Below are 22,571 nucleotides of genomic sequence, written 5' to 3'. Positions count from 1 at the left end.
ATTTCTGTATATACTTTTATCGTATGAGATAGATTGTGCGACCCAGTTGTGCATTTTATTTTTTAAAGAAACTACAAATTGAATTGACAAAAAAGAAAATACATTCTAGAAATAACTACTTTCTTTTGCAAATCTCTGGGACTCTTAAACTGTTCTAATAACAATAACACAATAACGATAACCTGGTAGCCTTTTGATAGTAAAGAATTCACAATCCCAAACAGCTATAAATGCAAAAATATTATTCATTTCGCATCAGAAGCTTTTGTATCCCGATAATTAGAAGAACATTATAACCAAAAATTAACAATGAAAATTTTTATTATTTTAGCATTGATTGCATTTGTAAGTTAAACTGAAATTCTTCCTCCAAATTTTATTTCATTTCTAAAATCTCATTCCCCAGTCATCAGCAGCAGAATGGAAGATTAAAACTTTAAAAGAATGGGACCACTTTGAAGACATTTGTCTTGAACGCTATAAAGAATTAATCGATAAACACCAAAATGATAGAGCTGATCAATACCCTAAAGAAGCTTTCGAGATACTTCTCTGTGTGTTCCGTGAAGTAGGAATTTGGAGTGATTCTAAGGGATTTTCAGTTGATAGACTTATGATTGTCATGGATAGAATTGCAACTAAAGAAGATATTAACAAGAAGTTCTTACGTGATAGTCTGGAGAAATGTGCTGATAACAATGGTGAAGGAAGCACAACATTGGATTGGGCGTATAGGTCGTATAATTGTTTCAAGGCTAACAAGGTTTTATACGAAACATTAACGAAAGGCAGATTTGGAGCAGACCAGGAAACCGTTGATGAATAATTTTGACTTTGGCTTAGTGTAAATACATAACTTGTTTTTATATTGCTATTTAAGAATTTTGGGATAAAATTATTGTAGCGGTGTTATCATTGTTTATAATACCTATACCTATGGCTTTTTTTTTTGTTAATAATTTTGAAGTTATGTCAAATATAGTTTGAAGTGTGCTACGCAGGCTAAAGTGGATCACATAATAAAGATAAGAGTTCACATATAATAATTACTTATAAGCTTCCGGTCTATAGAATAGGCCCACATTGAAAACCGCAAAGTAGAGTTTTTTTCAAAAAAAAATACCAGTTTTAAAACCATTTTCCCCTAATTATAAATCAGAAAAAGGTACATATAGTGGAGTAACTAAAGCTCAAAAAATGGCAATATTAGGGAACCCCGTCGGTAATTAAAAATACTTTAAAGTTTATACTTTTTAAAAATTAAATTCATATTTTACCACCAAAAAGTTTGAAAAAAAGTCATTTAACATTTTTAAATAAATTTTGTTTCCAAAATTCTGAGTTGAGGACCATTCTTTCAAAAACTCTAGATTAAATTTAGTTAATTTAAATTTTACAGATAGAAAATGAGATTCTGGCTTTTTTAAAACTCGTCTGAAAATATTGTAGGTGTTGCCGTTTTTTTTTTGTATTTGAAGTCAGTTTGTGAGAAAATTGCATTTATCGCTAAAACGATGGAAGATTGTCCCTTACTCCTTATATTTTTTTTTTTCCTTAAATTACCCATAGAATCTTTTGGTATCATTTATTTTATGAAATTTATGAAAAAAAAAATGGTTTTGTTCAAAAAAAAATTTAATTTTGTTGGAATAGTTTTGCTACTTTCTGGATCTTAATTTTATTGATAATGTCGGAAATAGCTTGTTCGTGAATTCCATGAGTGGGGATAGTAATTTTAAAATTAAAAAAATGCACGACTGGGTCACACGTACTTCCACTTGCATCTTAAAGCATTTTTATGTAAGTTTACTTGAAGATAAAGAGCTGCTTCTACAAAATAAATTTCAAAGAAACTGTCGTACTTTTTGAATCAACCTTTGGAATTACGCCTTTTTCAATACAAAAATAACATTGGTCAACAAAATTGAATTTTTTTTTGCCACAAGTACCAATATATACTTTTCCAGAGTTTTTTGATGTACTGAACTCCAATCTGAAAACAGACAAATTTGATTGGCCTCCGTTTTTCAAATATAACCGTTACAAAATGCCAAAAAACGTCATTTTGGCTGTTTTCGAGGTTCAAAATCCTATAAAAAAGTATATTTTGATTCTTGTGGCAAAAACTTTGTAGACCAGTGTAATTAGTTTTAATATTACACGGTTTTTAATAATTTTTTAGGTATTTAATAATTTCACATACAAAAATTAAAAATGTATTATTATCAATTACAAAACCTTAAAATGTAATAAAAAGTATTGAAATATAAGAAAATTCGAACTAAAAACTAATTCCTTTGCACCTGAATTATAACTTTATGTGGGTAAAAATTGAAATACAATACAGAATTAAAATTTATTCAAACTGTATTAAAAACGAAAATGGAAGACATTTCAAAAAAGAAATACAAATTTTTGTGTGGTTGGATTTAGGGTTATTGCTTATTGCTACCTGAACAAGTACATAATTATAAAATTATTTTGAAACCTTTTCTCTGATAAAAAATAAAAAATTTGAAGTTGCACTGTTTTGAAGACGCTTTGTGTTTTTTAGAAATAAAATATATGAATTACTGACATAATTTGATCGGTAATACACGGAGAAAAAAGTATCATCTTAAAATAAGATGATGCGCATATTAAATTTCACCACCTTAAAATAAAGTGATACATATCAGCTTAAAATAATATGATTCCACTTAAACTCAGTTAAATTTGTTGTGAACTTCATCTTATTTTAATGTGAATGTTCATCTTAAATAAACCGACCAAAAATAAAAATTTTAAAATTATAGTCACACTTTAGCCTTACTTGCAGTTTATCATACTCATTTCAAACAGTGAGATAGCACAGTGGTAAGGCACTGGCCTAGTTACCCAACAATTGTAGGTTCAATCCCCGGTGGCTGCTAGTTTTTTTTTTTTAATTTGCGCATTCAAGAAATTAATGTGACTGGTCACCTTAATTTAAGGTCATGTCAAAATGGTCAAAACATTTGGGGAAAAAAAAACTTGTTTTTTCCTGTTATTTGGTCAAAAATCATTTTAAAAATTAGATTTTTTGCACATGCTTTCGCATATCTAATACCTATTCTTATATGTCCTATCAGGGACAGGAGGAATTGTATTATATTTTTAACATAGCATGTTTTTACAAAATATCGGACAGCTCAGAGGAGGAATAGTTCTGACTGATAATCTACTTGATGTAACACTATCGAACAAGAAAAAATTGAAAGTGAATTAAATATTTATTATAAAAATGTTAAATTTTTTTATTTCCAATTGGAAGCGAAATAGAAAAAACATATTTTCAAAATACTAAATTGGTTCAAAAATCAATAATAAATGAATTGAGGATTCATTTATTCTCCCTTAACTTCTAAACCACGCAAGTATTTTTCAATGGCTGGAAAAGTAAAACAAAAAGTTCAAAAACAAGCTTTATCCCTTTGCACACCAAAAAAATTCAGCTTTATTTATCTAAATGTTTTGGTTCTTCGTATAATTTAGCTTTTCTCAAGGTCTTGTATAAATCCTCATTATCTCTGAAGCATTTATAACAACTATATGCCCTATCTAATGGAGTGTCTCCTTTACTATTGCTATCGATATCGATGCATTTCTTTAACTGATCACGTAGCGAGTCTATATTTAAAGTTTCAACAGTTGGAACACTTTCAACCAGATACATCAGTCCATCGACCGAAAATCCCTTTGAATCAGTCCAAAGTCCAACACCACGTAAGAAACAGAGACTCAATTCGAATGCTTCTTTCGGTATATATTTCTCAGTGTTAACTTTTACTTCAATTTCTGGTGATATTTTGTGTTCTTGTTTGCATTTTTCTTCAATTTCATGCCATTCATCAAGAGTTTTATGTTTCCATTCTTCTGAAGCTGATGTCTAATGAATAAATAAAAAGAACAAAATAATATAAAAAGGCATACCTAGTGGAATAATTCATTATTTAACTTACAATAGCAACTAATACCAAAACGATATAGATTTTCATTGTGTAGAATGTTCTTCAAATTGTGTGGGGTCCAAAAAAAATCTGAAGTGAAATGAGGTATTTAGTTGCATCTTGCATTTATAGTCACTGAATTCTTAATTATCACTATCAACAAAAGGTTATCGCTATCAATTGTATGTAGCAGATATTTCAGTAAAGAAGAACACAATATTTAAAACAAATATTTTGCTTTGATTAAACAAAATTTACAACCAAAAATAACGTCAAGTTACCCCGAACCTCGAGAATTGATGAACTTTGACCCTCTTTTCAAAAAAAAAAAACAATGCATTGTGCACAATGAATCAGGAACAACGTATATAGGATAATTTCAAAGCCAAAATTTGAAAGCAAAATCTCTTTTAAATGACAGTTTTTAAACAGAGCTTGCACGACTTCACTTCGAAAAACGAAGGCGAACGTTATACGAAAGTGGACGCCAGGGGGCTGTTTCTCGACAAGCTACATCAACTACATCAGCTACATTTACTACATCGACGACCCCAAAAACCAATAGCAAAGCTCCATTTAATATTGATAAATATTGTTTGTGTCTCCTTCCGAGATTGCCTCTACCTCTAATTTTGAAGTTTTGGGCTTCTAAGATCACCCTTTAGTTTTAAATCATTTTTTTAATAATTGTAATTGAAGAACTTAGTTCGCTTCTTCTAGCCGAATTTTACTTTGGTATCCTCGTCGAACCCCTGGATTTCGGCAAACGTACATCAACCATTGTTCAGGACAGCAAAAATCACGGTAGCCATCACAAGGCTTAATTTTATTCAACAAAGTATATTCCGATATGAGCTAATAGGCAGTAAAACACCTATTGAATAAAAGATTTAACCACGAATCTTACGAACCGTTATAATTTTTACGAGAACGCGATTGATGTTGTAGTAAATAATCGATCAGTTTTTGAATATGTGCCCATTTATTTGTGTAGGAAGCAGTTGCTCTTAATTTATGTTTTAGGTACCAAATCAAAGAGTAAAAAGAGTTTATTCTATCAAAATTCCAAAAATGTAATTTTGTGATATTGTCGTAAATTTGAAGTCAAGAAATGCATCCCTATTACGTAAGCCGTTTGTACCTAAATGACAAGAAAAAGACATCACGTTGTAAGAGTGTCAGTGTGTGCTAAATAAGAAATGTATCTTCACAGTTTCTCCGTTCTTCGCCCTTCTACTTCATTAAAAGCTCAATTGTGTGAATCAAAATCAAAACCCATTATATTGGTCAAAATCATGGAGGTGGGAAATTTCGATGACCGAATTCTTAAAAAATCAACTTTGTTTTATGATAAAAATTTCATGCTCAAATGTTCGCTTTAGCCATAATTTGTCGGTTCATATGAACGGGCAGAGCACAAAAATGTATATTTTTCAATTTACCGTAAGACCCCAAAAATTAGTACTAGAAAAACGTTACTCGAAATGGTGGCCTTCTCTTCAAAACGACTTTAGGGGTTTAGAAATAGTATCAATGTGAATGATACACTATTATAATAAAGTAGTAGGTCCTAAATTAATCAAATATAACTTTATTTCTTGGGACAGAGACCGATTTCTACAAAAAAAATGCTTTTATGCACGTCCAAAACACTTAGGCCATAAGTAATTTTTTCTTTTGTTTTCTTGTAACTTTTTTGATAAAAGTGTATATTACATCCATACTTAGATAGACTTCTGAGTAAAAATACCGAAAAAAATGCAAAATTATGAGTGTTAGTTTGCATTATTTATTCAGATTCTAAGAGCGTTCCCGGAAATGACGTTTTGAACTTAATTTATTTTTATTTTTTATGTCACAAAGTTAAACGAAATATTTTTGAGATTATATTGCAGTGGCCTCGATTTTTGATCATAATATTACCAAAAAATTAAAATTTCAATCTAACTATACCCCAAAACAAGGGTTCCCGGAATGACGGTTAATTGATGTACGCTACTTACAAATGAAACTAAAACTAGCTTCTTACATACATTTTATATATTTATCCATAAAAATAAGCGTGGAATGATAAATCTATATAAAATCAACTTTAAAAACTGCTTGCAGCACAATTTGTACGTTAGATGATTAAAATATTGATACATTAAGAAATTTTGGTTTTATGCGTCATTTTTCTTGGGACAACTTTTATTAATGTATAAAAAATAACAAAACATAATTTTTTTGTAAGAGATGTACCAATATATAAAAAGTATTGTGTATATTTAGTATTTAGAAAAGAAATACTTAAAAATAATTGACTTTAATGTGTTTTTAAGTCATTTGAATATCAGTTTTTGAGTTATGGACATGTCCGGGAACGCTGTTTTTGGGTATATAAGATGCAATAAAAAAAGAAATTTAAACTTCTCTAACCGAAACAAATATATTCGTAAATGCGTGCCTACTATTTTAATTGGTAAATGAGAAAAAAAAACTTTAAATAAATGTTATTTTGATTTAAAAAAAATGCCTGGACATCAAATTTTCCACCTCCATGATTTTGACCCATATCCACTTTAAAAAAAAAATGAGGTTTTGTTTTTATTATTCAAATACATACGTTGTGCCCAAGTTTGAGTCCCTAATTACATTTTATTCCATAGAAATCAGACCACAAAATCTTTGGTTAATTTCAAAACCCATTTTATCCACTTGAGTTTTTGTTTTAAAACCCATTATATCCAAAAAATTTTATTCGCGACAAAATAAATTATATCCATTCAAAACATTATTTCTAAAATAAATTTGAAATTCAAAAACCATTTTATCCATGGGATGAAATTAGATGGGAATATCCGAATATTTTTACGGATTTTTGAAAAAAAATTTCGGCATTAAGAATTGAATTTATTTGTTCAAGGAAGTCGGTGTAGTTTAAAAAAGGGAAATAAAGTTTTCTCGTTTTTAACTGAGTTTTTTTAATGCCATATTTTCTTATTTTGGTCTGAAATTCAGAGGTAATAAAAAAACGCATTCTATCCATATTTGTTTTGTGTATTACTCTAAAACTATGACCCTCAGATAACGATTTCTGGACTTAAACTGTAGGGAATCCTAATTTAATCAATCCTGCATTTAAAAAAATTTTGATTCTGTTCCACACAATTCTGGTTTGTAGGGCGTAGTACTATCACAATCTTATAAATCAACTAGTTAACCCGACGGACTTCGTTCCGCATTTTTTTAAGTCTTTATTTCCAATTTTTGGCTTTGTAATGTGTTATACTTTTGCAATACAAAAAAATCGGACCACAACTTGATATATGGAGCACAAACATAAAATTGTATGAAGTATTAAAAAAGCAAACCGTTTGTTTGACAGCTATTATAATTTTAATTGGAATGTGTACGAAGTTTCATTAATAAGGTATAACAACACAAATCTTCATGGGAAAGCAAAATGGTGCTATGTCCTTAACAGATCCTATTGAGTTACAATACTTTTGCTTTCCCAGGCGATATGTATGTTGTATGCATGCCACTGTTTTTTTCTGTTATTGACAGAGATCAGTAATAAATCTCAACCTTTTGAAAGGTTCCTTAATAACTCTTATTTGATTCGGTCAACCAGTGAGATTTATCGCTGAGAGAAAAAAATAAATCTCATTTGCAAAAATATCAATTCCTAGAGACATCGGAGTGGTGACATATGAAAGCTTATATTCTCAGCTACCCAATAGCGGTATAAACGGGTTTTTGGATTTTTTTTTTTTTCAAAATTCCGAGAAAATCGCGTTTGAAAGTTGGGGTAAATTTTTTTTTTTCGGAAAATCCCCGAATCTTTGGACCCTCCTGGAAGCTAAGCCGCTTGAGAGCAATTTTTTAGAGTGATGCCAAAAAATAAAAACAAAATCTTATGTGCCTCGAACTCCTTTCAATCACTTGCAATCGCTACTAAAATTTGATATTTTTTTGGCTATTTAGGAAATTCAAAAAGTAGCGATCTTTCTTTGTAAATTTAAAAAAAAAAAATAAGCCACTTAAAATGAAAAGATTCCGTCTTAATTCTATGCATACGTCTAAATATTAAAACATTTTCTTAAAAAGATTAAATCCTTTTAAATTAATGCGGAAATTGAATTAATAAATTGGTACACTGAACCAAATCCTTACGTAAATACAACGAAAAAATTCGTTGAGCCAACGAAAATTTAATTAATTTTCAGCCGATGAAAAATTTAATTGGCTCAACGAAATGGCTTTCATACGTTAATGAAGAACTTCATCAATCAACGAAATCTGTAGTATTTTAATGAAATTTTTCATAAAAATTTTTGATCGAGAGTTAATGAATTTTTACATCACTTTACGAAATTTTTCATCGATTAACGTAAAATTTAATTAACCACGGTGATATTTTTCGTTAGTCAATGTATTTTTTGATTAATTTATGAAAGAACTTTCGTTAGCTAACGAATTTTTTCGTAAATTTAATGAACATTTTTATTAAATTACGAAAAAATATTTGTTAGCTAACGAAACTTTTCGTTGTATTAATTGTATTTTTTTATTGGACTTGTTAAATTATTAATTTAATATAGTCCAAACCAAAAATTGGCGGTTCGACCCGGTGGAGCTCACTTAAGTCAACTGATGAGTCCGACTTATCGTGAGACACCTTGTCAATACGCAAATATTTTTTATATTCAGCTCAGCTTACATAGATTTTTAAACAAAAACCTAATGTGAACTATATAAAGCAAGATTAAATTTTTAATCATTAAAACAGAAATGCACCCAAGTCTACGTTTTTTTTTTTGTAAGGCAACGATTTTTTTCGTTAACTGATGTATTTTTTCATAAGCCAATGTAATATTTCATTAGTATATGAAGAATTTTCATAAGCTTATGAAGATTTTCGTTAGTTAATGTTGAATTTCATAAGTTAATGAATTTTTTCGTAATTAAAACTTTAATAAAGTAAGGAAAAAATTCTTATTTTTATTCTTTAAAATGAGTATGAAATTTTTCGTTAATTGATGAATCTTTTCATTAAATTGGATTTTTTGGCACTAAAAAGGGAGAAAAAGTGCATGAAACGTTTTCATTAATTGATGAAGGTTTTCATATTACGAAAAATTACATATTTTCGTTGAGCCAACGAAAGTTTCGTTGGGCCAACGAAAATGTAGTGTATGAAACGATTTTCGTAATTTTACGAAATTTATTATTTTCAGTGTAGTTGAAACAACTTAAACAAATTTTAATTTTCAGTTTATCATACCAATTTTCAACAATTTTAATTGAGCAAATATCATTTTAAAGAGTTAAATCATGTTTGTTTTTATTAGTCTTGAATATAAGCTCTTTGAACTCCAAATATTGAATTTGCTCATAACTTTTGACAGCAACGCCATATACCAGTTCCAACTATAAAACAAAACCTGTTATCAAACGCAAAAAAAATCATAAAAGTCTATACAGCCGTTGGACTCCAAATGTGGAATTTAACTATAACTTGACAACAGCGTCGAGTCTTTCCAACTCCAAATATCGAATATTTGCCTATAATTTGACAATTGTGCCACCTACCGCATACAATTATAATTTACAAAACATGGATGGACCTTATCACACAAACGAACTTTAACAAAAATCTGTCAAGTCTTTTGGACTGCAAATATGAAATTTGTCTCTACATACTTCGGCAACAGCGCCACCTACCAGATCCAATTTATGATACAAAACATGTTTCGAATGAATTTTATCAGACACACAAAATTTCACAAAAATCTGTCCAGTTATTCGACTCCAAATTTGGAATTTGCCTATAACTTGACAGCAGCGCCACCTACCGGGTCCAATTATAAAATATAACCTGTTTCGGATGGACCTTTTCACACACATTTCACACAAAATTTCAGAAAAATCTGTCTAGTCGTTTAGGAGTAGGGTCACAAACAAACGCACAGGAGAAATATATATAATAGATACAAACCATAACTCTGATTGATGGTGTCATCTTTTCTGGTTTCACCGACGATATCGTCGGTGAAACCAGAAAAGTGTGTAACTCCAAATTTTCTGAAAATTAGATTTGAATGCCATCTGTTAGACAAACCTGATATCTACCGTTCCTTAAACTGGGAATCCCCTTAAAGTTCATAGTTTTTATTTTATTAGCAAGTTAGAAAATGAAAACTCATACAAATGCCTTCAAAACGATTTTGTTTTTTTGCTCTCCTATAAAATTTGCTAAAATGGAGTTACACACTTTTCTGGTTTCACCGACGATATGTGGATTTAATGTCACAAAACGAATAATTATTTGTTTCACTCAAATCAGGCTTTTTTAATTATTTTGAAAGCTTTACAAATTAAGCTTAGTTAAAATTTTTAAAAAGAGAGAGTGTTTTTTTACTCGTACAAATTGACAGCTATGTAAAGATGCGAAAAAAGGTATTATTTTTTTTTGATACAAACCATCTACATATTAATACCTTTCAACCAAAAAAAAAATTACCAAAATCGGACCAGCCAAACGCGAGTTTATCGGCCACACACACTAAATGAACTCTTTTTTATATATTAGACTAGTTAACCCCCACCCGCTTCGCTGAGTGTACTTTTTAAAAAAATAGAACCTGTTTGAAAATACATTTAAACCGAAAAAAACTGGTTTTGTAATGAACATTAACCAATTTATTGTAATTTATGTGTATTTCCAAGTATAATAACAAATTACAAAAATCATACTTGGCTGAGTGAACGTTCAATAATGGCTGGTACAAATAAAAATGTTTCTGAAATCAATGCAACAATTTTAAACTATATAAATGCACAATGTTTTGCCTACAAATCGGATGACCTTATCACAAATGAAAGCAATGTATCAAATTACCAAACGGAGTTTTTGAATTCATTGGATATACCTGGACTATAATGTATCAAAAAGCCTTGCCATATTATTAGGCCCAAGCGAAAAAATACAATTTTTTGGTTCATGCTGCTGAATTTTTAAAGTTTTTGTCGAAATGTCTTTAATTTTTTTTATCCCATTTACCTGCCCTTATCATGTAGATACGGATTGCCTTAAAAAAAAGTCAAAGAATTCATACTTTTCATACGTACATAAGGGATAAGCTCCAAAAGACGTTTCCTATGGAATTCATGCCGGGAGAATTATCAGACCGGTCCAATACTTGAATTTGTATATCGAGGAATAACGTGACATTCTTAACTTTATGGTAAGGACCCAGTCTTGCATAGATATAGATGCTTCGAGTCTCGAGCCTATTCTGAAATCGTAGAATCAAAACGTTCCCAAGCTCCTTTTGTTTTGGTCTGGCGTTTTCCACAATATAAAAAGAACCTCATCCTTTTCCTGAAATAGCAGCACAGCCAATAATGATCAGAGGATGTTTTTTTATTTGATTAACGTACTTGCCTGGTCTTATACGAAAAAAAAACTACTCCAAATCTTAGAAAATTACGTACTATCCAGACGATCAGAGCTTCTATGTTTATGCAAAATGCGATCCTTGCCATTAAAGTTAAGCATGTCACGTTATTCCTCGGTACAAAAAAATTAAGTATTGGACCGGTCTGGTAATTATCCGGGCGTGAATTCCATAGGAAACGTCTTTTAGAGCTTATCCCCTATTGTACGTTATTTTGTATCAAAAAGTATGAATTCTTTGACTTTTTTTAAGTCAATCCGTATCTACATGATAAGTGCAAGTAAATGGGACAAATAAAATTCAAGATATTTCGACAAAAACTTTGAAAATTCAGCAACATGAACCAAAAGATTGTATTTTGTTCGATTGGCCCTAATAATATGGCAAGGTACTGTAGGTGTTTCATTAACCTGCATATTCAAAGGCAATTTAAGAACCGAGTGTGCTGTACGGCCACCATCTAATAACATGGCTGCAATTTCCAGAGCCAATGCTATTTTATTTTCAGATCGTATTTATGCTAAAAGTAATGATATCAAAAATGTTTTTCCCGTACCATCGGGTGCATCTAAGAAATACAAACCACAACTCTGATTGATGACACCTTGCATAATAGTGTCATACTTCGGGAATTGGTTTGCACAAATATTCTTAATTCAACGCAATTGTATTGCCTTCCGCGTAGTATTTCTTGATCAAGAACATCTTGCTCTTCACGATTTGGAGCAACCAATCCTAATAGTGCCAAGTGCCAATGCTTTATTCGCATATACATTTTTTCATTTGTGTAATGGATTTAATGTCACACGGCGCATTCGGTGTATCTAATCGTAATCACGGAAATTATGCTAAAGTTCGAGTCGATTTGGAGGATTAGATGTGATTATATTACTGAGACCAATATGATGTGGCGAAGACAAAACAAATGCACCAGGAAGCGTTGAGTCCCAATGATTGTCTGCTTCAAGCAAATTCAAACGTTGACAGGCATCACAGACAGACTATAAACAATAATAAATTATTTTGAAAGCCTGTCTAAATATATTTTTTTACAAATAAAGCTTAGTTAAACTTTTTAAAAAGCAAGAGTGTTTTTTCACTCGTACAAATTGACAGCTATGTGAAAGTGGGAGAAAAGGTATTATTTTTTTTGATACAAACCATCTACATATTAATACCTTTCAAACAAACAAAAAATTACCAAAATCGGACCAGCCAAACGCGAGTTTATCGGCCACACACACTTAACGAACTCATTTTTATATATAAGATTAAACTATAACTTGTTGTTGAAACTGCTTGTTAAGAATGAGTTTACCCTCTAAATGCTTAGGTAATCATTTCTTCTTCTGAAAAAGATAAGAATTTTCAAAACATAATTAATTTCATAAATAAAAGATTGCCTTCCAATGCAATTAACTGCAATTAAAAAACTATTTTATTTTTCTTTGATTCCTATTCGCTAAAACATCTGTTAAAAAAAAAAAAAATTACTTAACGATAACCCTTCAACTGCTGATACTGATATTTAAAATTTCAGCGGCTATAAATACAAATAAATTTCTACATTTCACATCACACTGTTACGATACCGAACAACTAGAAGAACAATCTACCTAATTTCACAATGAAAATCTATATCATTTTAGCACTAGTTGCACTTGTAAGTTTAATACAAATTTATATATTTATAGTATTTATTTTGTATAAATTACCTTATTCATTTTATAGACATCAGCTGAATGGAAGCCTAAAAGTCACGAAGAATGGCTAGAAATTGAAGCCAAATGCAAGGAACAACGCAAAATGACACCAGAACTTGAAGAGAGAATTAAAAATGAGCCATATTTACCCAAAGAAGCATTCGAGTTTCATCTCTGTTGTTTGCGTAGTACAGATCTTTGGAGTGATTCCGAAGGATTTTCGCTTGAAGGAATGACGGCTATCCTTGATAGAATACCAGATGAAGAAAAAATTGATAAAGATGCACAACGTGATATTTTAAAGAAATGCATTGACAACAATAGTGAAGGAAGTACTCCATTCGATTGGGCTTATCGTTGTTATAAGTGTTTCAAAGATAATGGAGATTTTTTGAAGAATATAGGAAAAGCGAAATTTCATGATCACAAGGAACACTAAAAATTAATATCTAATGCTGACTTAAGTTGCTACTGTAAAAGGAAACATGTTGGTGGTGATACGATTGTTATTAATATTTCGTGTTCAAATATTTAAATACATAATTTAATGCCAAATATGAAATAAATTTAATTGTTTTCACTCGACTCAAAAATTTATAAAAATGCATGTTCATAGATAAACTCACGTTTTTTAGGTTTCAATTTTGTAGGTAAGTACCTTTTTTTAAAGCATTCAATAATATTGAAATTAAGGATTTTCTTATAAAGGGGTTTTAGCTTTATTTATTTTTTTGAATGCTATATTATTTTTAAATTTGAACAAATACCTGAAACTTAGCAATCTTTCCTAGTTTTTAAAGAATCATTCGGAATATCTTTTTCACTAAAGTAAGAAATTAGCTATTAAATTGATTAGTTTTCCAGCCAAGATGGTTCATTCTACCAAATAATTGTTGACGTAAGAACTGATAGTAAAATACCTCTCGACATGTGCTTGCAAGCGTCATTTATAGGTTTTTGTCAAAATCAATTTATGTCTACCAACTTCTTCTTTCACCTTCGAGTGCTGAACATTTAGTTCCTACAGTAATTGAAGGTTTCCAGACCAAACCCCAATTTGTAGCCCAAACACATACATAAAAATAAGCTCAAAAACGACCTTTCAAAATAAAAAAATTTTTTTTCTGCAGAAATTTGAAGTAATCTCGATTTTGTAGCTCGATCAGTTTGTTTGTTATTCAATATTCCACTAAAATAAAACTCAACCTCAGGGCAAAAATTTTCAAAAAAGTTGCATTTTAATATTTTTTTTCGAAATTGAAACTTTGCTAACAAAATAATTTTGTAGCTCCTCTCAGTCATGTTCTATTCCAATGTCTAATGGTTTTTTGTGCGTTGAGCTCGAATCTGAAGTCAGAAAAATTCTATCACATCACGTTTTTGACATAATTACCATGCAAAAAATCAGAAAAATAGTGTTTGGGACGTTCAAAATTCAATATCTCAAAAACTTGATTCAAATTAAAAAGGTCTATGACCATTAGAAAAGTATAATTTGGTTTCTATGGAAAATTATTTCTCGCCAATATTACTGTCATTTACGGAAAAATCAATCTTAAAAATCGTTTTTTTGTTTTTTTTTTTCAATTTTTCTCAATATTTTCTAAAACAAAAGTATAGTTTTTCCACACAATCTTTAAAAAACGGTTTTAAGCTAAATAATTGCATTCCATTGATAAATAGGCTATTTTTTCAAATTAAATTCGTCAAAAATCCAAAAATTAACTTTTTGCTCAAAAAAACATTTTTGATAGATACAAAACATAACAAAGTAATTTTTAACCAAGTTTTGTTAAAATCCAACTGTTTTTGTAAAAGATAAAAATAAAAAATCAAAAAATCGTATTTTTGCATTTTTTTCAATATTTTTGAGGTTATAGAAAAAAATTGTTTGAGTAAAAGTTGTAGACATTTATACTACCTACAACTTTTGCATTTGACTTTTTTCGATAGGACGTCTTATTTTGACAGAAATTGTAAAAAACCATGATTTTTGACACCCACCCCACTTTTTCGCCCACCCACCCGCTTTCCACCAATTTTTTTGTGGGCAATAAACAGATAAACTCGCGCAATTTATGTACCTTTGATTCTTTCTGTTCATATTTCTCGGTGGATTTCTTGTAAAATGCTTTGATTTTTAAAGAAACTTTAATAGCAAAATTCAAAATTTTAGGAGCCAAATTTCGATGGATAGAAATCAAAATTTTAAGGAGCGTGTGAAATGTTAAACGGGCCAATTTGGCGATAAATAGCCAGCTATGGCAAAATTATAAAGGAGTATTATTGGAGTGTAAATTGACCCCTTTATGTCTTCTTCGGCTATCATTAATTATTTTCTGGTATACTTATAGGAACTAAAAATACACTCCTCGCCACTTGAATAGGACACCCTTTTTGTTTTTAATAAAGTGGATATAACTCCAGTCTCTTAATAGTTAGCTGTTCAATATTTTACTATTTTGTGTGTCCCCTTATGCACTCTCTCTGTGAGCAATATCATTCATTTTCAATGCCCCGTTAGTTAAATTTTGCAATTTTTTGTGGAACAACTGTGAAAAAATTGCCCCTATTTTTGTTCACTTGAATAGGACACCCCCTTTTTAATTGGTTTTCGGGTGCAAATCAAAGAAGGTGGAAATGCAAAAATGTTTTACAATGTCTTTTAGTAATTTTTAGCTAATTTCAATTTAAATGGGTCGCGCGAAATTATTGGCAGAGGAAGAAATAGCGAAAATCTAGAGTGTCACCCGATTTTTCACCAAAAAGGTAAAAAAACGCATCAAAGCCGAAAACTTTTTTCATTTTTTTTTTACGAAACGAGTCCAACTGTCGAAAAAATATGAAAGGCTTAACAATGAGTGCCGTTACTGCAGCTGACAGAAGAGCGATTCAACGACTCGCATAAAATTTACATGACTTTGCCGCCGAAAAGAACGAAAAAGTGGTTAAAAAGCAAGTGCATCCGTAGTGAAGCGAGTGATTTCGAAGGCCAAAGACTTGAGGCGATTGCAGCTTAAGAAAAAACCATGGGTTAACACCTGCAGTAAAGAACAACGCCTTAGTTTCGGTCTGTTTTATGACATGAAGTAAAGCATGTTTTCTCCAATGAGAAAAAAAATTAATTTGGGGGTCCAGTTGGCTTTAAATTTTTTGTTTCATATTTTGCGAAGGAAGGACTATCCATTATTTCATAAAAATAATACTTGAGGCCAACGGGGCCCTCTAAATTAATTTTTTTTCTCATTGGAGAAAACATGCTTTACTTCATGTCATAAAACAGACCGAAACTAAGGCGTTGTTCTTTACTGCAGGTGTTAACCCATGGTTTTTTCTTAAGCTGCAATCGCCTCAAGTCTTTGGCCTTCGAAATCACTCGCTTCACTACGGATGCACTTGCTTTTTAACCACTTTTTCGTTCTTTTCGGCGGCAAAGTCATGTAAATTTTATGCGAGTCGTTGAATCGCTCTTCTGTCAGCTGCAGTAACGGCACTCATTGTTAAGCCTTTCATATTTTTTCGACAGTTGGACTCGTTTCGTAAAAAAAAAATGAAAAAAGTTTTCGGCTTTGATGCGTTTTTTTACCTTTTTGGTGAAAAATCGGGTGACACTCTAGATTTTCGCTATTTCTTCCTCTGCCAATAATTTCGCGCGACCCATTTAAATTGAAATTAGCTAAAAATTACTAAAAGACATTGTAAAACATTTTTGCATTTCCACCTTCTTTGATTTGCACCCGAAAACCAATTAAAAAGGGGGTGTCCTATTCAAGTGAACAAAAATAGGGGCAATTTTTTCACAGTTGTTCCACAAAAAATTGCAAAATTTAACTAACGGGGCATTGAAAATGAATGATATTGCTCACAGAGAGAGTGCATAAGGGGACACACAAAATAGTAAAATATTGAACAGCTAACTATTAAGAGACTGGAGTTATATCCACTTTATTAAAAACAAAAAGGGTGTCCTATTCAAGTGGCGAGGAGTGTATTACACTGGTTTACAAAATTAAACTTTTTTTTGTTGCCGGAACAAAAATATACTTTTCTGAAGGTTTTCGGTGTGCTGAACTCGAATCCGAAGTCAAAAAAATTCTAGCAGCTCCCGTTTTTGAGATATTACCGTTAGAAAGTGCAGCACATCGGACCTTATTCTTTTATATAAGGAAAATTGTTTGAGCATATTTAGTAACGGTTTTTATAAGAACTATTTACCACCTTTTTAAATCTGTTTAAATCTCTCCGATATCTTTTTTACTTCCTGAGATATCCTCAGTTGTTTGATATTTTTAAAAATTTTATAATGTCATTATCTTCTTTATGATATATGAAGCCAAACCCACTGACTTCAGTTTAAGATATCTCGGGCAATACATAAGATATTGAAAAGATTTAAGCAGGTATCGAAAGATGGGAAATAGTTCTTATAGAAACCGTTACTAAATATGCTCAAACAATTTTCCTTATACAATAGAATAAGGTCCGAAAAACTCAAAAAAACGTTTTTTTTGCATTTTCTAACGGTAATATCTCAAAAACGGGAGCTGCTAGAATTTTTTTGACTTCGGATTCGAGTTCAGCACACCAAAAACCTTCAGAAAAGTATATTTTTGTTCCGGCAACAGAACCCTTGTTAACCAGTGTTATCGGCTTATGATTAGACCATTTATCCGAGTATAAGAAAGTACTGCTTTTTGTTGTGATAATAAGAATGAAAAAAATGCCGCCTTTTCCACGCTTTGAAGTTTGAAGAAAAAGCCTTGTTCCCAACAAAAGATTCTTGAAATAGTATCAGCACATTATAATATATTTTTCGGTCCCCTGAAAGGAAAGATAATAGAATATTAGTTGCCAGGCCTTTAATATGTCATATTTCTGTTTTTCTTGAGCAACTTAAGTCCTTTACGGGACAATCGTGCAGTTTGGAAAATTGTCTGCTATAATTTACTGGTAACAAAATCAAGCTTAGCTGAAAGCTCAATTCCCAGATACCATCGGCTAGGTATAAAAGGGACCCACAATTCCATTTCTAGTCCAAGAGAAGATAGTTTTGAATTTTCTTGAATACTTTCCATCAGAGTTGATTACTGATCTTAAGTACGAAAATTTGACACGTTATGTATTCGGCCAAGTTTTGGTTATGATCGAAGGTACCATGAATATGCAAAACTCTTTTCTACCAAATTATAAGAAAATCGTTTTGGATGTACCTCAAGATAAGGATGTATATTTCTCAGGGTGCAAACTGCTATTTGAAAGAAGGAACTCTGGCAATTTTTTCGTTCTAATCTACAAAAACTCATAAACTGTAACCTACAAAAAATTGTTTTCAATCCTTATCACATCAAAGCACCTGCAAGCTGCAAACAAAACTTGAATCTTTGAAATGATAGCCTCTTAATTTCTTGATAGTGTAGATAATAGTTAGAAATTCTGTTTATAAATGAATAAATATTTCTTTATTTGCATCAGACTCTGTTAAACCTCAAACCGTTTTACAAATACTTTTAAATTCACAATGAAAATCTATATAATTTTAACATTAATTGCACTTGTAAGTACTAATAATTTTACTTAAATGTTTTTTAAGTAATAGTTTACTAATGTATTCAATTCACTACAATCATTTAGACATTAGCAGAAGAATGGAAACTTAAAACTGTAGAAGAATAGAAACAAATTTACAAGACATGCGATCAACGCTATCAAGTTGCAGATGAGTTTTATCAAAAATCCAGAACTGAAAAATATCCACCTAAAGAAATTTTTGAAGTTGTTCTCTGTACCATGCGCAGCATGGAAGTTTGGAGTGATACCGAAGGATTTTCTATTGATAAAATGATGATTGCACTTGATAGTGCTGCAACTCAAGAAAATGTTGACAAAAAGTTCATACATAGCCTTGAAAGTTGTGCTGATAAGAATACCGAAGGAAGCACACCATTGGAGTGGGCATATCGTTGTTTTAAGTGTTTTAAGGATAACGAGAAATTGTTTAAAGTAATGAAAGAAGCGACATTTCATGAAGAACCTAAACTCTAATAAGTACCTATATTGTATGATATTTAAGCTTTTGCCCTTACAGTGAATTATAATAATTTACAAGAAAAATGTTTTGTGTTGAATATATATAAGAAAGTGTTACTTGTTTTTTTTAATACCTATTTTTTTTTAATAGACAATCTGTTTAATTTTACTAGGTCCATTTAACATTTGGTCTCAATTCCCGTTACTGATGTTAGGCACATTTGGCGTTATTCAGTTTTGATTTATTCAAACTGCATGTCTAGGATGATCTTTCCAGAAGCTTTTATTGTTGAGAAGAGCCTGTAAATGGAGATAATAATGGAAATTTTTTTTTTATTGTTAAAAAAGGTAGTATTTCAAATAAGTGTCTTTGGCTGTTTTAATAGATTTATACGAAGATAAAGATGAACTTTTTTTTATTAATAAAAAGTCTGGGGGAACTTTTTACAATCTCAGGAACTCTCAAACTGTTTCAATAACAAAAATATGTTATTAATTTTAATCTCACCTGCAAGCAAAACTTAAAAAGATAGCCTTTTAACCTTTTAAAATTGATAAAAATAATTGTAGAATTCAATCTTAAAAATATATAAAAAAGTTTTTTTTTTTTTAATTTTGTATCAGACACTGTTGGACCTCGAACCATTAAAAAAAAACATCAATAACTTTACGATGAAAATTTATATAATTTTAATATTAATTGCACTTGTAAGTTGAATATTTTTATACAAATTTTAGTGCGGTAATTGATTGATATTTTTTATAAAAAAAAAAAAAAAAAAATAGACATCTGCAACAGAATGGAAACTTAACACAATGGAAGAATGGAGACAAATTCACAAGACATGTGCTCAACGCTATCCAGTATCACCAGAAGTTCTTGAGAAGGCAAAACTTGATAAATATCCACCCAAAGAAATGTTTCAATCAATTCTCTGCATATTACGTGGTATTGATGTTTGGACTGATACGGAAGGATTTTCAGTCGATAGACTGATGATCAGTCTTGAAAAAGTTCCTGTTGAAGAAAATATTACCAAAAAGTTCTTACGTGATAGTATTGAGAGGTGCCTTGATAATAATAGTGAGAAAACTACATCATTGGATTGGGCATATCGTTGTTTTAATTGTTTTAAGGATAATGAGAAATTTTTCAAAGTTTTAAGAGAAGCTAAATTTTACGAGGAACCAGAACTTCTATAAGAAAAATTAGTAATTTTAGTCTTTATGATGAATTATAGCTGTCGGTACTACTGAAAAAATGAAAATAAACAGAAATTGATTAAATAACCTCCAATTATGAAAAACTAAATTCCATTAGCTAAAAATAAAAATAAAATAAAATTTTATTAATAAAACGGACTTTTCATTTTTTTCGAAAAATCATCTTATTTTAATACATATTGTACTCAAAAAATATTCATCTTTTCATAAAAATAATTATACTACCTACATTTTTGTACAGTATGGTCTCATTCGATTAAACATTAAAAAAAAAAATTGAATACGTATACGCCACAGTGCACGTGGAGAACTTGCAAATAAAGTGAACACAACCAAATCGAAATTAAATAAGCACCTGCACACAATAATCTGGTTAACAAGGTTTTTGCCACATGAACCAAAATATACTTTTCTGAAGGTTTTTGGGGTGCTGAAATCGAATCCCCAATCAGAAAAATTCTATTAGCCTCTGTTTTTGAAATATTTCCTTTATTAAATGCAAAATATAGGTCTTTTTTTATAACAGTAATATTTCAAAAATTTAGACTTATATAATATTTCTGATTTAGAATTCGAGTTCACCAACCCTTAAACTTTTAGGAAAATATATTTTGGTTCTAGTGGAAAAAATCTTGTTAACCAGTCACTTACCTAAACTTTAGATAAAGTCGTCGGCAAAAAGCCAAAACCGCGAATCTGCATTTTTGGACGTTTTCACTTTAATGGATCTTTTAACTTGTTATCGGTCCCTCTATTCACTGCATCGACTCCATAGTCCTCTATCTGTTGAGCAGCAGCCTAAACTACCAATTTTCGTTGTACGAGTTTCCATAAGATTGCATGAGTTTCCAAAACTTTGAAACCGTTTTTCCCAAAACTACAATTTTGCAGATTCGTGGTTTTGGCGTTGTGCCCACGAAGTTAACTTTGCTTTTGGCTTATTAACTCAAACTTAAGATATCTCGGGCAGTAAAAATAAGTTCTCGTAGGAACCGTTACAAATTTATTCGTAAAAAATTACCTCACATAAAAATATAGCCTCGAAAACGGCCAAAATTACGTTTTTTTTTTGTTGAGGCCAATCAAATTTTTCGGACTTCAGATTCGAGTTTAACACTCCAAAAACTCTCAGAAAAGTATATTTTAGTTCTTGTTGCAAAAAAAGTTAAATTTTGTTGACCGGTGTAGGTAATTATTTTGTGGTCAATGTTAATAAATTAATAGACAAACAAAACTCAACAAAAATAAACAAACACAATTTTTCTAACACAAACAATTTTTGTATTCATATTCACTACAACAGCTGCTAGAAAAAAAATCTTGATAAATATGATAACCTTTTAACCTTTTCATAGTGAAAATTAATCATTCAGCGGCTATAAATTCTACTATAGTCTGCATTCCACATCAGATTGTTTTGGGTCTTAAACAATTAAATAGAAACAAAATTCCTCCCCAATGAAATTTTTTATAATTTTGGCATTAGTTGCACTTGTAAGTAAAATTAAAATTCTGAATGTTTTTTTTACTTATATTCATTTTTATAGGCATCAGCAACAAAATGGAAGCCTAAAACTTATAAAGAATGGCAAGAAGTTGAAGTTAAATGCGAGGAACAGCACAAAGTATCACCAGAAATTAAAGAAAAGGCTAAAATTGCTAAATATTTACCTAAGGAACAATTTGAAAAAAATCTATGTTACATGCGTGGTGCAGAACTTTGGAACGATTCTAAGGGATATAACGTAGATGGAATGATAACTTTAATTAAAAGTATTCCAGCTGAAGAAAATATTGATAAAGACTCACAAATTGATATCTTTATGAAATGCATTGATAACAATAGTGAAGGAAGTAATCCAATCGATTGGGCCTATCGTGGTTATAAGTGTTTTAGAGATAATGGAAATTTGTATACGAATTTGGGAAAAGGGAAATATTACGAGGAACCGGAACAATAGAATACTGACTTTCGATTCGTTGAAAACTGAAACAGCTTATTAGTGTTGTGATTTTATTTAATATAGGTAATTGAGTTTAATTTTCAAAAATTGTTAATATATTAAATTAAGGCCAAATTTGAAATAAAAATTAATTTTTTTCGAGCTATTTATTGACAAAGTGTTTCCCTTGAATCTGGAACACTTGAAGTGAAAAATTGACGTGCATTTCTTCAGCCCAGACCTATCGCAAAATTAAAAAAA

The 22,571-nt window shown here is 30.5% G+C and overlaps 5 protein-coding genes and 1 pseudogene across 6 annotated transcripts; 5 read left to right on the top strand and 1 right to left on the bottom strand.

Moving 5' to 3' along the window:
- Positions 1 to 226: 226 nt before the first annotated feature.
- On the top strand, positions 227 to 933 carry LOC129914863 (uncharacterized). Its single transcript, XM_055994283.1, has 2 exons — positions 227 to 345; positions 407 to 933. Exons 1-2 carry the CDS (start codon positions 310 to 312, stop codon positions 824 to 826), a joined length of 456 nt encoding a protein of 151 aa, XP_055850258.1. The 5' UTR covers positions 227 to 309; the 3' UTR covers positions 827 to 933.
- Positions 934 to 3,451: 2,518 nt separating this feature from the next.
- On the bottom strand, positions 3,452 to 4,105 carry LOC129915892 (uncharacterized). Its single transcript, XM_055995592.1, has 2 exons — positions 3,981 to 4,105; positions 3,452 to 3,907 (listed from the first exon to the last, which is right to left on the bottom strand). The coding sequence occupies exons 1-2, from the start codon at positions 4,014 to 4,016 to the stop codon at positions 3,476 to 3,478; spliced, it is 468 nt and encodes a 155-aa protein (XP_055851567.1). The 5' UTR covers positions 4,017 to 4,105; the 3' UTR covers positions 3,452 to 3,475.
- Positions 4,106 to 12,980: 8,875 nt separating this feature from the next.
- LOC129916341 (general odorant-binding protein 99a-like) lies at positions 12,981 to 13,701 on the top strand. The gene is made up of 2 exons (XM_055996205.1): positions 12,981 to 13,076; positions 13,145 to 13,701. Exons 1-2 carry the CDS (start codon positions 13,041 to 13,043, stop codon positions 13,553 to 13,555), a joined length of 447 nt encoding a protein of 148 aa, XP_055852180.1. The 5' UTR covers positions 12,981 to 13,040; the 3' UTR covers positions 13,556 to 13,701.
- Positions 13,702 to 18,619: 4,918 nt separating this feature from the next.
- Positions 18,620 to 19,212, top strand: LOC129914351 (general odorant-binding protein 99a-like; annotated as a pseudogene).
- On the top strand, positions 19,046 to 20,461 carry LOC129914350 (general odorant-binding protein 99a-like). Of its 2 annotated transcripts, none has more exons than XM_055993551.1 (3): positions 19,046 to 19,161; positions 19,768 to 19,851; positions 19,930 to 20,461. In XM_055993551.1, exons 2-3 carry the CDS (start codon positions 19,816 to 19,818, stop codon positions 20,344 to 20,346), a joined length of 453 nt encoding a protein of 150 aa, XP_055849526.1. In that variant the 5' UTR covers positions 19,046 to 19,161; positions 19,768 to 19,815; the 3' UTR covers positions 20,347 to 20,461. The 2 variants fall into 2 exon arrangements, with proteins under 2 accessions (XP_055849526.1, XP_055849525.1); XM_055993550.1 differs by having other exon boundaries at positions 19,057 to 19,172.
- A 1,364-nt stretch (positions 20,462 to 21,825) lies between these two features.
- LOC129914825 (general odorant-binding protein 99a-like) lies at positions 21,826 to 22,328 on the top strand. The gene is made up of 2 exons (XM_055994241.1): positions 21,826 to 21,861; positions 21,915 to 22,328. The coding sequence occupies exons 1-2, from the start codon at positions 21,826 to 21,828 to the stop codon at positions 22,326 to 22,328; spliced, it is 450 nt and encodes a 149-aa protein (XP_055850216.1).
- Positions 22,329 to 22,571: the final 243 nt, after the last annotated feature.

The sequence above is a fragment of the Episyrphus balteatus genome, chromosome 3 (assembly GCF_945859705.1).
Source record: "Episyrphus balteatus chromosome 3, idEpiBalt1.1, whole genome shotgun sequence".
Taxonomy (NCBI): Eukaryota; Metazoa; Arthropoda; class Insecta; order Diptera; family Syrphidae; genus Episyrphus; species Episyrphus balteatus.
Note: the sequence above shows the minus strand (reverse complement) of the source record. Positions and strands in the feature narration are given on the sequence as shown.

What these genes read in the sequence shown, in the direction of transcription:
- LOC129914863 (XM_055994283.1), top strand. Translation starts at nt 310, where the DNA reads ATGAAAATTTTTATTATTTTAGCATTGATTGCATTT. An exon ending in TTTTAGCATTGATTGCATTT is followed by an intron (nt 346 to 406) that starts GTAAGTTAAACT and finishes CTCATTCCCCAG; the next exon opens with TCATCAGCAGCAGAATGGAA.
- LOC129915892 (XM_055995592.1), bottom strand. Translation starts at nt 4,016, where the DNA reads ATGAAAATCTATATCGTTTTGGTATTAGTTGCTATT. An exon ending in TTTTGGTATTAGTTGCTATT is followed by an intron (nt 3,908 to 3,980) that starts GTAAGTTAAATA and finishes TTTATTCATTAG; the next exon opens with ACATCAGCTTCAGAAGAATG.
- LOC129916341 (XM_055996205.1), top strand. Translation starts at nt 13,041, where the DNA reads ATGAAAATCTATATCATTTTAGCACTAGTTGCACTT. An exon ending in TTTTAGCACTAGTTGCACTT is followed by an intron (nt 13,077 to 13,144) that starts GTAAGTTTAATA and finishes TTCATTTTATAG; the next exon opens with ACATCAGCTGAATGGAAGCC.
- LOC129914350 (XM_055993551.1), top strand. Translation starts at nt 19,816, where the DNA reads ATGAAAATTTATATAATTTTAATATTAATTGCACTT. An exon ending in TTTTAATATTAATTGCACTT is followed by an intron (nt 19,852 to 19,929) that starts GTAAGTTGAATA and finishes AAAAAAAAATAG; the next exon opens with ACATCTGCAACAGAATGGAA.
- LOC129914825 (XM_055994241.1), top strand. Translation starts at nt 21,826, where the DNA reads ATGAAATTTTTTATAATTTTGGCATTAGTTGCACTT. An exon ending in TTTTGGCATTAGTTGCACTT is followed by an intron (nt 21,862 to 21,914) that starts GTAAGTAAAATT and finishes TCATTTTTATAG; the next exon opens with GCATCAGCAACAAAATGGAA.